Source organism: Nannospalax galili, unplaced genomic scaffold (genome assembly GCF_000622305.1).
Source record: "Nannospalax galili isolate Female #2095 unplaced genomic scaffold, S.galili_v1.0 scaffold387, whole genome shotgun sequence".
Lineage (NCBI taxonomy): Eukaryota > Metazoa > Chordata > Mammalia > Rodentia > Spalacidae > Nannospalax > Nannospalax galili.
This window is the reverse complement of record NW_008355795.1, coordinates 705,324-721,352: the sequence shown is the minus strand read 5'-3', so window position 1 is coordinate 721,352 and position 16,029 is coordinate 705,324. Positions and strand designations below refer to the sequence as shown.

Below are 16,029 nucleotides of genomic sequence, written 5' to 3'. Positions count from 1 at the left end.
AAAGGCCAAAAATGTCAAAAGTATTTGGGAGCTTGTATCTAATCCTTAAAAGATTTTAGGGTTACCTCTTTAGAAGGGGGAATGTTGGAGAGCAGGGAGTAGGCATGGATTTGATCAAAATACCTTATATACATGTATGAAATTCACAGTAAGTTTTTGTAAAAATTTTTTTTAAAGAGTTGGATGTGTAAAGGTTTTAAGTGTAGGAGTTGACACGATGGACTACTTGTCTGAGGGAGGACCTGAGTCTGGTCCCAGCTCCCAACAGCAGCTCACAAATACCTCCAGCTCCAGCTCCAAGGTATTCAGGGATCCCTCTTGGCCTCCTTGGGCATGCCCACACTCATGTGAACACATCACACACACACACACACACACACACACACACACATACACACATCATACACATATTCAACACATATACACATATTCAACACATTTTAAATGTGAAATAACAAAAGGTAATTACTTAATCAGTGTTTTTCTACAGAATTCCTATAGAAGGTAATAAATAATCTAAAACATTACACTGTTGTCCATTTGTGCTCAGTAAGGAAAGAAAACACTATCACAAAGCGATGAACAGATCCATCAGAAGGCACGACTTCACAATACACATGCTGCAGAGTGATATATGCTGATAATTAGGCTAATGGAATTTCCCCCTTAATATCAAGAAGCTGTTTGCTTTAATTTTCTCTAAAATTGCCTTAATTTTCTATACACCTGGTCATGAAATAGCATCTAAAAATAGGTAATGGAGCTGAGACAGGAACACCCATTCAAAAATAATGCACAGGAGGAGAGGCTGGTCCTGCTCGGGACTGTGGTGCATCTCCATGCGAGGGCTGCAGGTGGGTGGGGATGTGGAACACTGTTCACCTGAGCAGTGAAAAGCACACCCACAAGAAACAGTTTTCTTCTTTAAATCTCATCTCAGAGTCCTCGGAACTGGGTTTATTGGGAAAGCTTTCCCGGCCTGACAGCCTGCAGTGAGTCTCTCTGGCTCCTGATCCTTCAGGGAAACTTCTAGAGAGGAAGCCTCTCCTAAAGAAGGAGCTTCACCCTCAGATCTAAATGTCCTTCCCTTCATTTTGATTCAGAAAGATTTAGAACTGGGGGGATAGCTGCCTATTTGGTGAATTTTTAGCTCTGACTACCCGCAAGAGCTCCTTCTAAAGACCTCAGCTCTACGGGACAGAGGCCTTCAGGGATTGAATTCCAAGTATCCCTTCATTTTCCACTGGAACAGTTTGTTCCTAGCCTGGGAATCTATCCCAATAGAAGGGAGGAAGACTTAGCCTGGAACAAGACAATGGAAGTCTCTGATGAGCTTTCTTGTCTTGTTACCTTGATCAAGACCCCCAGAACACTCTCTCCCAGGAGGAAAGACAGAGGGTTTGCTGAACCAGCTTGCACTAGTTAATTGACCAAAGTCAACTAAAAGAGTTAGACATGCTGGGTCGCACCTGGCTCTATACTGTTTGCTGATCAGCTTCTCCCAAGATGAACTGAGGTCATGAGGGGGCTGCCAGGCAGTGTCAGAGAAGATACTGTTGAGAGGGTCAGAAAACACTGGAGGCAAGAATCTAGAATGCACGTGTTTAATGAGTAAACCTAGAAAGAATCATATACTGTTCTTCCCCACAGCCACAGAAAAAATATTAAAAATAGGGAATGTAACACAAGCTCACAGTCACCAGGAATGCTACTGTCACAGGAGGCTTTTGTTGTAGAACAAAGTGTCTGGTCATCCCTGCTCTGAGATGTCCAAACAGAATAGTACCCAGTTGGACCCTTGGTTCTTTTAAAAGAGCAGTGAAAACTGTCACCATTACTTCAGGGGAGAGCAAAGAGAAATAAGGATAAATAATGGAAGTTGGGGAACCATTTGGAGGAGCCAGGGATGTTTACCAAGAAGAGAAAACTGGGGTGGGGTGAGCCTGGGGCCGCTTTCAGACACCCCAAAGACCACCCGTTAGCGAGAAGGTTGGCTTTCTTCTCTTGGGGAATGCGCTTGCCAGACATGAACGCATCCTTCATCTCATAATGGATGTGTTCTTAGAAAAGTGTGTGATGGGTAATTGGCCGCTTGACAGGATCTGGAATCACCTGAAAGATGGGCCTCTGGGCCTGCCTGTGGGGGGTATGTTAATGACGTTGATTATATTAATTGATGTGAGAAGGACCCATTTTACCTGCAGACAGGGCGGTTCCCTGGGCAGGGGATCCCGGACTGTCTAAAGAGGAGAAAGCGAGCGGAGCCACAGCACTCCTCCTCTGTTTCCTGATTGTGCATGAAGTATGCCCCACTGCCACAGCTGCCGGGGCCTTGACATCACCACGTGATAGTCTGTAGTTACTTGATCTAAAATAAACCCGAGTTGCTTTCCTCAGAGTATTGCATCACAGCAACAGGATAAGGAGCTAAGACAGTAAGTTCATTTTTTGCCTAGGAAATAGTTTCAGCTATAATTGAAAGGAATTCTGCTGTGAATTTTATTACCATAGTGAAGAATGGCATAAACCTTTTTACCATAAATAATAACCTTCTGAATAGTAACTTATGAATTTGGGCTTACTGTGTCTAGGGCAAGATGAAGATAAGTTTAACAAATCATCTTTCAAAAACTGGGTCAAGAAGGAAATTAAGCTAGCCAGGTGGTGTCCCAAGAGGCTAAAAGAAAAAGCCAGAAAAAAATCGGGTTAAGAGCCAGGTGTGGTGGCGCACACCTGTAGTCCCAGCACTTGGGAGGCAGAGGGAGGCGGATCTCTGTGAGTTCAAGGCCAGCCTGGTCTACATAGTGAGTTCCAGGCCAGCTGGGGCTACAGGGTCCGGTAAAGAGAAATTAAACAATGAGACGTCCTCACATAAAAAGTTGGGACTGAACTCTTACCTCTGCCTTGTTCCTGGACTCAGCAAATGACGTCTTGCGTCCCTCCCTCCCTCCCTCCCTCAGCTCTTGTCTCCTGCGTCCAGCAGCAGCAGCGGTTCGCTGTCCCCTGCTGCTTCGGCGGATTGCCCGGTTAACCGTGGAGGGCCAGGCCGGAGCCACGTGGCAGCGTTGCGCAGTCGATTTGAGTTGGAACACGCTCTCAATGCAAGGTCCTACCCTGCCTGGTCTCAGGGGTGAGTGGTGATCGCAGCTATGGTCTCGTTGGATGGCCAGTGCTCATTTTCCTTCTCTCATGATCGAAAGTTTAAAATTCACTCCTCATTAATTTAGCTTCTTCTGTATGTCACAAGTACTAGCCTAGCCGTGGGCACAGGGAGAAATGTCTGTTTTGAAGTAGCCAGAGGAATATATTGAAAATATGCTGTGGTCTTACGGAATCCAAGCAAGGGCTCCTGTTTGGGAACCTGGAAACAGTTGCACCAGGCCCAGGCCTCAATAGTTTCACTCCTGGGAATATACCCTGTGTGCAGATCTTCACAGTAGCCAAAAAACAAAATGGAAACAACTCAAGTGTCCATCAGAGGACGGAGACACAATGTGTGGGTGGAATCCATACAGCACGATATTATCCATCCATAAAAAGGAATAAGATCCTAGTACATAATAATACTACTACAACCTGCATAAACCCTGAAAACATGTCAGCAGAGGCCCCATATTATATAAACTCATTTATAAGGTCCAGATAGGTGTGTGATCAATTTGGGCACACCATACACACACACACCCCTTTATATGTATATACATACACACTGGGTGACTTGAAGCATGGGAAGCCTAATGTCAGGGTGCCTGTATGGCTGAGTTCAGGCCCAGTGTCTCTTGCTGCCTCACAGAAGACTCCATCTTTCCATGTCTTCACGGGGGTAGGAGAGTGTGGGAGCATCTTCATCTTCCCATAAAGGGCACCAGTTCCACTGTCTTAACTCTGATCTATGGTTCCGTAGTTACTTCCTCAGAGGCCCTATTTTGAATGTGGTCATGTAAGAGATTGGGGTTTCAACATATAAATAAGAGGAAATACAATCCAGTTCATATCAACAGGCAAATCTATGAAAAAGCAAAACAGAAACAGATAGATATTGCCAAGAACCGGATAGGAAGGGGTTAGGAAGAACTTCCTGGTGGATATGAGGTGTTACTTTGGATAATGAAAACATTTGGGAGTTAGAGGTGGTAAACTATGGATCCAGTAACATCAGGAGACAGGTAGTTGTAAAAACACTACAAATGTGTTCAATACCACTGAACTCTCATCTTAAATGGTTAATTTTATATCATGTGAACTTCATCTAGTTCACTCCCTCTGTAGAAAACTCTTCCATTCACACACCCCTGGCCTAGAAGGCTTTTATCTTTTCAGCTTAACTGAAGATTCAAGAAGGGACAGGACCCTCATTACTGATTTGAGAATTCTGTACAATGGCCCATCTCAGAATTCAGGGACTTACATCCATCCATTCTGGCTCACGTGTCTGGGGGCTGGTTCTGGGTGAATTGAACATTAAAATGGATTGTTTCTGGGTCTGTTCTCTGTTTCTCACTCTGCTCAGTGCACACTAGAACATGCTTGGGCCATGCTCTCCTCACAGACAAAGGCCTGGAACTTCACAGGCAGGCTTACAGCCTCTGCTCAGGTATCAATCTCTGACATTCTGTTGGTCAATCACAGAGCACAGTTTCAACATCAACAGAAAATTGTGCTTGGCCTCTAGCAGAGGACATCGATAAGAATGACATAACATTATTGGGTATATGGATGATATTGCATGGTGAGTCAGTGATTACTTCCTGGTCACCAGTAAGAAGGTATACGTGGGAATGGGTGAGTTAAACAGCCATTACTGGTCTAAGCACAAAGGGTTGGAGACAAAATGAGCTGATGGTCCATTTCATAGAAGGTTGAACTCAGGAACAGTGAACTTGATAGAGACCTTCAAACGTGCTTCTAGTAATAGGTAGGGACAAGAAAAGGCCCTGTATAAGGCCCAGAGTTTTTGTACATGAGCCCGTTTACACACTGTACACTCAACTATCAGAGCAAAAGTTGTCCACATGCCCAAGGTAGGAGAAAGTTATGAGGAGCGAGGAAGAGCCTTACACGTTCTTCAAATGACCCATTGCTTTTATAGCTGAAGTCCCAGTTTATAAGTTTAATTGTATTCCCAATCTGGCAAAAGAGTTGCAGCTACAGCAATGGGCAGACAGAAACCTGACAGCTCTAATGTACCGAGTGTCATGGAAGTAACTGCGACCAGGCTTGACGGATAACCAGGCAAACTGGACGGGGTTACTTACTGGATTTCAGTCTCCACCACGATTTCACAAGGGCCACAGGCAGAGACTGGATTAGCTTTCATCGCACTGCCATCTTCCAGTTCCATCCGTGTCTCTTATTTATTCCCAACTTATGGTTTAAAGAAGTAGTTCTCTAAGCAGTCAGGTCCTGATACTTCTAAGCAGTCACTGAGGTTGGTCTAATAGAGACAGAAGCTATGGACGCAAGCTCCAAATCTTCACTCCCAGTCTTTGCAACGTTTACCAAAGATTTTCAGAATCATGTGTAAAGTAGAAATGAAAATCCAGCTCCTAGGACTGTTACAGAGGAGAGGCACTGTTTTGTAACACACGGTGATTGACAGATACAAGCAGGCTCGAGCACAAAATATAGATCTGCTATTGTGGATGAATCAGAGAATTTGCCCCTCAGAGAACTACAGAGAATGAGAATCATAGCCACACACTGAGCTGGGCAAGTGGGGGAGGAAGGAACATGGCTTCACTGGCCAGCAAGAACCTAGGGAGATAGCCACTGTTGATACAACTGCCCAAGTGAGTGCACAGTCACCACCAGGCTCTGTCCGGGGGCCCCCCAGGCTCTGTGGACCACCCCCTTTCCTGTTTTCCTCAGGTTCTTCAGTTTTCCAGCCCTGTGGTTGTCACAGAACTGGCAAAAGTGTGCGGTTTGCATGCAAATTTCTCAGAACAGCCTAGCAATGCTGAGGACTTCCTGCAAAGGTTAACCAAAGTTTCCGTTTGTTATTTGCACCCCCTCCAAGTGAACAGAGTCTGGATTATTTGAGATCCATAACAGTGGTGTTCTGGTGAAGCATTTAGGGGAACTACATAATGTGTCAAGAGAGGAATTCTCTATTTTTTAAAATATTTTATGTGTATGAGTATATTGCGTGCACATATGTAAGTGCACCCATGTCATGCAGTGCCCACCGAGGTCACTGGAGGGCATCAGATCCCTGGAGCTGGAGTTACAGACGGTTGTTAGCCACCATGTGGGTGCTGGATATCAAACCCTGGTCCTCAGCAAAAGCAGCCAGAGCTTTTAACCACTGAGCCACCTCTCCGACCCTGGAATCCTGTGTTTTTGTTATTTTATTTAAATAATAAAAGCATTTGATTGATATAAGGCCATTAAATAACAAATATTAGTGTGGCAGATAAAGAATGAAAAATAGGGTGAATTGATTCACTACATGATAATTACCATGAATTTGGAGTCTAATCAGTGAACAGCTTCTACTGCTTCTCCTTTTAAACAGTTATCACTATGGAAAATAGGGCACAGCTTTAAATACTCCAAATAGCCATCTAGTTAAGCTTTAAGAGGCAGGCCTTCCAGGTTTTGTGGATCAGGAAACTGAAGCTCAGAGCGTATAAGCAGCTTTCCTGAGCGAGCCAGAGTCCCACCCAGGCCTCTGCTGTGCGTTCTAGATTTCTTCTAGATTTCTCTGCTGCAAGAGGCAGCAGCTTCCAGAAGCTTGTTGTGTTTTGCCAATACTTGTATTTGTTGGACATCTCCCAGTTTGTTCTGGAAGTTGATCAAGAATGGATGCAGCTCCTCACAAGCCTACTTTCCAGCTTCTCTTTATGAGGACAGACCAAAGGAGATCAGCAATCAGTTGGTTCTTAAAGTGAAAGAGCCCAAGGACCCACGGATTTATGGACTGAGTCCAGCAGGGCCATGGGGCTAACTGTGTACAGTGGTTCTCAACTATGCATGTTAGACTCGCCTGGGATGCTCTTACGTTACCAGTGCCCAGAACCAATTAAAGTCCATCAGCGTGGCACCTGGGCCTCAGAGCCTCTTCAGGTTCCCCAGGTAGGTCTAGAATAAGCAACTAGGAACAGCATGACTAGAGAGGATGGCATGATGCTAACCTGCCAGTGGCTCCCTGGGAAGGAGATACAACCGTTGGGAGAAACAAGAGGGAAAATGAGAGCTTGCTGACATGGCATCTTGGTCAAGGGGTGCAGGGCTCTTCTAGTTTGTGTCTTTATTGCTATGATGAATGCAACCAAAAGCTACTTGGGGAGGAAAAAGTTTATTTGACCTCTATTTCCAGGGCACACTCCATCACTGAAGGAAGTCAGGGCAGGAACTTAAGGCAGTAACCTGGAGACAGGAGCTAGAGTGGAGAGGAGCTCTGCTGACTGGCTTGCTGGGCGTCTTAGATTGTCCAGACCCCTTGCCTGGGAATGACACCCCCCACAGTGGGATGGACCCTCCTACATTAATTAGCAATTAAGTAAATGTTGCATCAACATACTCACAGGCCAATCTGACGGAGGAGCCTCCTCAACTGAGGTTCCCTCATCCCAGGTGACGGTACTTTGTGTCAGGTTGACAAGGACTAGCCAGTGCAGGGTGTTTGCTCGGAAGGATAATTGTGCCTCTGCCTTGTGCCAGTTCAGTCTGGTCAATGGGGTTCCTAACTAACATTCAATTACACTGAAAACTATAAATTTGTATGTCAATAAGATTTTGAAAAATGTGGGCAAGTTTTGGCATATAGTTCCTATTCACCTATAGACCTGGGACGCCTCAACAATGTGTTGAAAATACTACATTTACATTTCAGTTTCTGTTTATGACATTTATAGTCAAAGATCGGAGTGTCGCAGTTCTTGACTTAACCTAGTTTTGGGGTTGTCTCTATGCATATTTATTTCTAGCTATTATTGTTGTTATCGTTAGTTTCCTTTATAAAATGAATTTCAAGATGGGAAATTGTGTTAGATATTTTGTCCAGGAAAACAGAAATTTACTAATTCTGACTGAAATCACAAATTAATTAATGTCTGAGATTAAGTAAGGAACACTTAAAGTTCTGTCTCTTTTAAACTATTTTGTGTCTCTAGATATATTTAGAAAGTAAGCATGTGGCATTTGCTCCTGTCACAGGGTCTGAAATCTCTCGTCTTGTTCGTGGATTACATCATGTTAAATTTAGAGATGACAAAGTGCTGAACAACCTTTCAGATGCGAAAACCAATTAGTGTTTGTGTGGGGCTGAGAATAGCATGTGACCTAGTTAGCTGTCCAGGAGAAGACATTCAGGGATCCAGAATTTGAACTGTGAGGCAGGCACCCTTGGGGTTAATCTCTAGCACTACAAAAGGGTTCATCCACAGGTTCCTTAAAATAGCTTGCTTAGTGCAAATAGAGCCCATTTCAACTTATACAAAGTAAATATACTATACAAAAATCTCAGTTCATGCATAGTTTTCCTAGAATAGAGTGATTATGCTAGATTATAGCCCCATGGATACATAGGCATACAGAGAGAGGAGAGTAGAAAGGGGACCATACCTGCTCGCTGTGGGGCAGGATGTGTGTTAATTAATAGAAGCTGGTTCTTGACGTAGTTGGACCTTCTACTCTGTAACCCTCCGCCTCTCCTTTGTTCTGTGGAATCTTCAAGACCATCAACTGTCCTCTTGTCTCCTAAACCAGTCCTCATCCCAGAACCTTTCCTCTCTGTCAGCCGCTAATGGACACTTTCAACACTGTGCTCAGGATGACTTTGACGATGTCACATCTTGCTTATCTTTGCTTCATGCATGGGTTTTACAAGTCAGTCTCTCTCTCTCTCTCTCTCTCTCTCTCTCTCTCTCTCTCTCTGAAAAAGAGAAACAGAGATCCAATCCATCCATCCAGACTTGCCTTCTGCTCTCAGCCTTGGTGAAGTCCTTCCCCTCCTTCCTACTCTGCCTCTTCTGGTCCCCTTTCCTCATGTAGAGTGCCAAGACCATCTACACTGAACCCTCACTTAACCTTCATCTTAACGTTTCTCAGTGATTCTGAACTGAGGGCCACACCATCTTCTCTTCTCATACCCAGTTTGGGGAAACACTGTATGAAGCAGTCACATCCTAGTGACTGAAGGTAATAGTGAAAATTTGTGGGCTAGGACCAGAATGTCGGAATGTTTGGGGATATCCGACAGACTTCAAAATGATCCTTCACAAGGTGCCAGGGCATTCCTGGACAGGCCCACTGTAGATATCCTCAAATATCAATTCTTCACATAGATGTAACATGTTTAACCTGTCAGCCTGTCCCCCCAGCCTAACTGGTTTTAACTTCGCCCATGCCCCAGTCTTGTTAAAACGTTAGTCAGCCACCTGTGGTTATTAGTAATTATTTCAGTCATCTCAATTGGTAACCACCAAGAAGCGTTTTCTGAAGCTGTCGTCTCCCTCCACCCACAGTTCACCATGTCAGAAATGGCTGTGTCCTGTCACTGTTGTGTGCACTTACATTTTTCATCCTTAACTACGTGCCCTACTACAGATTAGTTCATAAATACTTTGAGGTCAGAAAATATATTTTCTTTTGTTTTATTCAGTTGTGTACAGCATCACATTTATAATTTAGCTGTATAGAGTAAACGTTAGACATGTCTATTTGTAATAAATTAGAGGGACCGTGAACTGGGCTGCCAATGCCATGTTCCTATTTCTTCAGTGTAGTTAAGTAAAAATCCGGCATTTTCAATATTTGTCTCTACAGTCAAATCCAAATCTGTTCTTGTCTGAAACATTAACAACACTAGATATTCAAACATTTTTCCATGCTACACCCTCTGTTTTATTTTTCTTTTGTTGTGGTGAAATGCTAAAGAAGCAAGTTAAGTAAGAAAAGCTTTATTTTGGCTCACAGATCCAGAAGGCTGTGGTCTGTCATGGCAGCGAAGACAGGGTATCAGGCAGGGTAGGAGTGTTGGCAGGAGGCTGGGTGCTCACATGGCAGCTGTTCTCAGGAAGCAGATGGTGAGCAGTGGATGGGGTGGGGAAATAAAGCACAGAGGACCACCTCCCACTCAGTTGTTCAGCAAGGCTCCCCCCCTGAAGATTCTACAACCTTCTCAAAGAAGTACCACCTTCTGGAGACCACCTCTTCAAATGTGTAAACCTGTGGGGGACATTTACTTCACCTTCAAAACACAACACCCTGCACTTGTTTCTTGAGAAGTGGAGGGGGCAGGGAACAGTCATATTCATTCCAAAGGTGTCTAAAACATAAACAGCTTTGTATTGAAATGGCCCACGCATTTTGTGTCTTCTGTTTTTTCCTCTCATTTTGCATAGACCACCTCACAGACACATTGGCTTTATTGACTCGTTTTGGTCCTCCAGGGGCACCAACACCCTGGACCACTGTAAAACTTCAGTTTTGGAATTGTTCATGAACACATGTGCTCACAATCCTGTTTCACACTGGTTTGTTTGGGGGATGGGCAGATAACTTGTTGGGGCTGTACTTCTGTTGTTCTTGTTTACTGAAGCTCAGTATAGCGCAGGTTACCCACACTCTGCATCTTCTGGGTAGAGTTGATTCTTCCTAGTTTGCTTAAGTTTGGTTGCTCCTTGATGACTTTAGCTTTTTAAGGGGTCACTTGTCCTCCTGCCCTGTTGAGCCCATGTAGTGCCTACCTCAGACAGTCCTCTAAAATTCTGCCTTAAGGCCCACGAGGATCAGCATAAGAGCTTCAGCACACCTACATTTGTGTGGGACGATGGCCTCTGCCAGTGTTTACTTTTCTACTGACATCTGCACTGGACTTTAAGCATTGTGTTCAAAATCAGCTCTGCTTCTCGCTGCTGTACTTAGGGTGGTGTAGGGCATGATACAGGTGCTAAATCTCTATTTGTGGAATGAGGTAGTGAGCCTGACAGCTTCCCACAGCATGATGTCATTTTATTCTAGCAGCAATCTTGTCCAGTATTGGTCATAGTTTCCATTTTTCAAAGTAAAATCAATTAAACTTCTATAATTTTAAATAGTGGTTCTGAAACTATTATACAGTAGAAACATAGTAGGTGATCCTGGGCCTGTCTGGTAGTGGTTGCATTACTTAAAGACTAAACTTGGCCACCTTGCTGGAATTAGCTTTAGGAAGCAGAAGGCGGGCCCCAGGACGCGCTGCAGGGTGCTCTCCGTGGTGCTGAAGGGTCTGCGGCATCTCAGGCACAGTCTCCAGCTTCATTGCAGAGAAATAGTCTTCTCACACTCTGACGCTGGCCACCTCCTCAGGACAGATTGAAATCAGTTGCCTGCACCCTCCACCTGAGCACAGTTCCACATCTGCTGCCTGGCTCCCAGCATGCTGTGAACTAACCATGTCCCTCCATCTTCTCCAATCATCTCAAATCAGTCCCTGCTGGACTCATTGGAAAGGAAAGGCAGCAAGCTCCAAGCAGAATGTATAATGGGACACGCTGCCTTCGAGGAATGTGCCGGCCAGAAGGGCACTGTGGGCCAGTTTGGAAGATAACTCTGCTATAGTCTGATTTCTTTGTTGAACTGAGGTATTGTGAGGTCAGACCTCTGCCCCAATTCATTAAGGTGTGCTCCCCACGATCGTAGTCAATCTGTGCTGCTTGCTCACTTCTCTAGAAGGACTTAAAAACAATCTCTTGGCTGAAATTTTGTACAGAAAACAGCCTGAGTTTCTACTAATGAGCTTCATGAGTTTTCCACATCTGGGGACGAAGAGACCCACTGTCCTTTCTGATTCATGGACACAATGTGTGTTGAGAATGTGCTGCTGATATGACACAGAACTCGGTTTATGACTTACCCTACGTGCTTATTAACATACTCAAAGACGGCTGATTGAAAATCCCGCTAATGGGATTTTCATTGAATCTTACTGGAATATCTCATTATTACCATCCCTGTCCTTCATCCGGGCCCTCTGAGCCCAGTGAAGAGCTCCCTGACTGTGTGACTGTGTTGTGGCCCTGCTCTCATGGTCATAAAATGAAGACAGAAAGATGCCACTTGCCTAAATCTAGGGGCAAGACAATTTTTTCAGGATATTTGTCATCTGTGGGGTTTATAATTTTTATGACATTCATTTGCTAAAGGGCAATCACTTAGCTCATTAAGGGCTGAGGTGGAAAATATCAATGGCAAAGGAGGAAAGAGAGTCTAAGCAGGTCCATAATGTCTGTCATCTGCCTTTTCTCTCTTTCATTTTACATTTCAATATTTTTAGATGTCCATGAATTTTTCTAATTAATAAAAGCAGAAAAGCTTCTGATGTCCCGAAGTGTGGGGCTGAGAAGGGAATACATGCTGTGCATGCTGATGTGCAGGTTTGAAAGCTTTTCGAACACGCCTTCGTTATATGTCAATGAGAGAGATGTTTAAAATGTGAACTGTGGAGATGGCACAGGGGGAAAAGCACTTTTGAAAGCTTTTCGAACACGCCTTCGTTATATGTCAATGAGAGAGATGTTGTTTAAAATGTGAACTGTGGAGATGGCACAGGGGGCAAAGCACTTTCTAAGCAAGTGTGAGGGTCAGAGTTTGTATCCTCAGAGCCCTCGTAAAGGCCGGACATCATAGCATGCACTGTAATCCCAGTGCCCTATGGATGCCGTGGAGACTGGGGATGCAGGCGAGCTAGCCTGGTGTACCTAACCAGCCACTGTGAACAGCAAAAATGACCCTGTCTCAGAATACTGAAGCTGAAGAGCAACATTGTCCCGTGACCTGCACATGTGTACTGTGGCATGAACTGGCACCCCACACACACACGCATGCACACACACACACACACACACTAAAAGTTAGACACACACGCACAGACACACACACACACAGAGACACACACACACACTAAAAGTTAAAGAAAATGGGAGAGAGTTTTGTGGGCTGTTAAAACTATTTCCATGAAGGTTCAAAAATCCAGAACATTCATCTCTATTACAAAAGCCACATGTGTTTTCAAATCACCTCTTCATTTAGCACAGTCCTCGGTGCCGCACCCACAAAGCACTTTGGTGATATTTGCTAACAATTCCAGACTTAGACATGAAAGGAAGGCCCTAAGGAGGCACCTGCCGCCCTTGTACCCGGAGCTCTTGTTTTCTGACCAGTCCTGTACTGAGGTTGGGCTCTGTGCCCGTCCATGGGCTCTCCTGCATTAGCTTGCTCTCTACTGCCATCTGGCCACCATCTGACTAAGCATCAGGAGGGCTGTGTGGAAAGGAGGGGACAGAGGCTTGGAAAATTCCAGGGAACAAAGGCATGCAAAAAAAATGTCAATCCCAACATGACTTTTAAAAACCCACTCTTAGTTTGAAACAACTTTCTCCGTGAAAAATGTCAAAGAAAGAACATCATGCAAAATACTCTGTTCAGAAGAGGAAGTGCTGGGAGAACGATAGGAGAAAGCCCTGTGTGTAAAGTGGCCACCTCTTAAAAAGGAAACTCTAGGGACCTGCATTTATTGCCACCTATAAAAGATTTGCGTGAAAAGAGTGAGCTAGCGACATATTTAGGTTAAAACATCCCACTTGAGGGAGTGCGGATGCCTCCTTGGCTGGGCTCCTCCACCAAAGCCAAATCTGTTCTTTTCTGTCCCACAACAAGCTTTTAGCAACCTTTTAAGGGGATCCCTGGTAGCCCAAAAGGTGAGCCTGAGTGCCTGTTCCTCTTGATGCATTTTGTAATACTAATAAACTAATTCCCAGCCACATGAAAGAAACCTACAACATCTGCCAGAGGCAAACTGCTAAGTAAATGCTGACAGGTCTCTCAGTTTTCAGTTAGATGGAATGACATATCGTGAGAACAGTGAAGGCCTGGATTCTAGTGACAAGAGCTCTCTGAATTGTTCATTCCCGAAAATGAAGAGAAGCCCTTGGCCGTGCCTCCACCCTTGGCCACATCAAAGCAAAAGATTCTGCGTTAGATATATTTGTGTACCACTGAAAGTGAGATTTGATCTGAAAGTATCACTTTTAAGATGGTTTCTGCTCTACTGAAATGTCTGACAGGACACCATCCAGGGACCAAAGTGAACAGCCAGCCTCATTAAATCCATGCAGGCAGCACTGTGCGGCAGTTCAGCGGCCCTGACTCCAGCGCACCCCGCCCGCGCCGCCTGACTCCAGTGTTTGTGCTGTGGATCTCCTGCTCACATGGCAACTGTTGCTATGTTCACAGTAATAAGTGGGTGATGCTGGTATCTCGGTAATGACTGGGATACAAGAGCCATGATTTCCAAATGGATTTTTGAAGCAGCTTGCACAAAGACACCGTACAGTGTAACAGGTTTAATTTTCTAGACGGTCTTGTTCTTTTCACATTTAGCATCTGCCACATGGACAGACTAACCCTCAAAGACCAGCAGTAGTGACAGCGTGCTTCCTTCGGCTTGCTAGTATTTAAACAGCAAGTTTGTCATTTTCAAAGGGTACTTCACAAGCCCTTGTTTCTTATTATCTCCTTAGAACCTATGAGATTTAGTGTTTGCCAATACTTAGGTAAAAGCAACTAAAGCAATCAGAAAACATCATGGACCCGGGAAGGAAACAGCTCCTGTATTAGCCAAAGTGGGAGGAAAGACATCTGCTGCTAATATTTCTGGTATTAGCTGTGCATTTTATATTAATGAGCAGATGTTTAAAGGTCCTAATTGCAGAGAAGTCTGAAAAATTCAGTGAGTGGATATGTTCTTCTTGCTGCACATTCTTTCTCAAAAAGACAGTGAGAAAAAGAAATTCCTTTTGTTTCCTGAGTCTTAATCAAGCACTTAGCTGCCAGTGAGCATTATAACTCTGCATCTATCAGGAGAGGCAGCGTCAGCCCTGGGAGCAAAGTGATGTGGATAATAGTGGGGTACACACCTCTGACGATATCGAACTGGTCAGCGCATAGAAGGAGAAGATATGTTGCATGCTTTGATTGTTAGCCATGGTTGAGATGTTATTGTGAATTTTTGTAGGCAGGTCATAACACCATCAGAGCTCTGCTACAAGGTACGAACCATTGATCAGTATTCCACAAATGAACAAACTGAAGCCAGAAACAATGAATGACCTGCCCGAGGCTTTGCAGCTAGTAATTTGAGCCTGAACCAGCCCGACTCCAAGCCTGGAGCTTTTCAGTGTGTGCTGAGCTGCCATTCCGACAGACCTAGTGCTGCTCTCCAGCTAATCTCCTGTGACACCTGCAAATCCCTTCCTGCTCTGGCTTTCAGGATTTGAATCCATAATGCAGCAGATAAGTGCATGCCTGGTACTCGAGGTGTGGTCTACAGAGCACCGGCTTCAGCTTTTGTAGGCGTCTGTTGGAAAGACAGGGTCCACAAAGACTTAGTCAGTCTCAGCCTGCACTTTAGACATGTGGACGTGCATTGAAATTTAAGAAGCACAGGACTTGCCAGTCTCTAATGTAGTTAAAGTGTCCCTTGGTCTTTACCTCTTTCCACAGCCTAGCTCTCCTCCAAGTTACCTCCCCTTCCAAGTATCACCAGTCTTGGCCTCAGACTTGACAGAGAGGGTCACTGTCTTCTTACTAAAATCTTGTCTGTCTTAGACTACTTACACGTTTCTTAGGGTCTGTGCTACACACGTTCCTCAGGGGGAACTCATCCAGGTGCAATGAAATCAGTGACACAAACCGACAGAGTAGAATACACCAGTTTAATCTTGAAAAGGATGTGGAACACATCTTCACCCTATTCTTAATTCCTCTGATTGGGAGACCCCATCTGTTATGAGTCTTAAGACAAGCGCAATTCAGGTGTTCTTTGAATAGATGTCCAAAGAAACTTGTAAATAGCACATAAGAGCACAATTCAGATTTCTCCACCCCTGCCCTGTGTTTAATACACAAATGAATGGGTGAGTGGGTGTGTGAATGGATGAATGGCATAGTCAGTACAATGCTGCTCATCCCCAAATCCCTCATCTTCTCATCTTTTAATGTGCTGTTCTCCTTTGCAGTGAGGTGGCTTACTGACATGCAGAGCTT

The 16,029-nt window shown here is 44.5% G+C and overlaps 1 protein-coding gene across 1 annotated transcript in view; it reads left to right on the top strand.

Annotated features, from left to right (window-relative positions):
• The window catches only part of Tnni3k (TNNI3 interacting kinase), a 304,879-nt gene that overhangs the window by 262,890 nt on the left and 25,960 nt on the right, over window positions 1–16,029 (top strand). Inside the window, exon 23 of the mRNA XM_008853645.1 lies at window positions 2,961–3,130. Coding sequence (XP_008851867.1) covers window positions 2,961–3,130 — 170 coding nt within the window. The remainder of the gene's footprint in view (window positions 1–2,960; window positions 3,131–16,029) is intronic.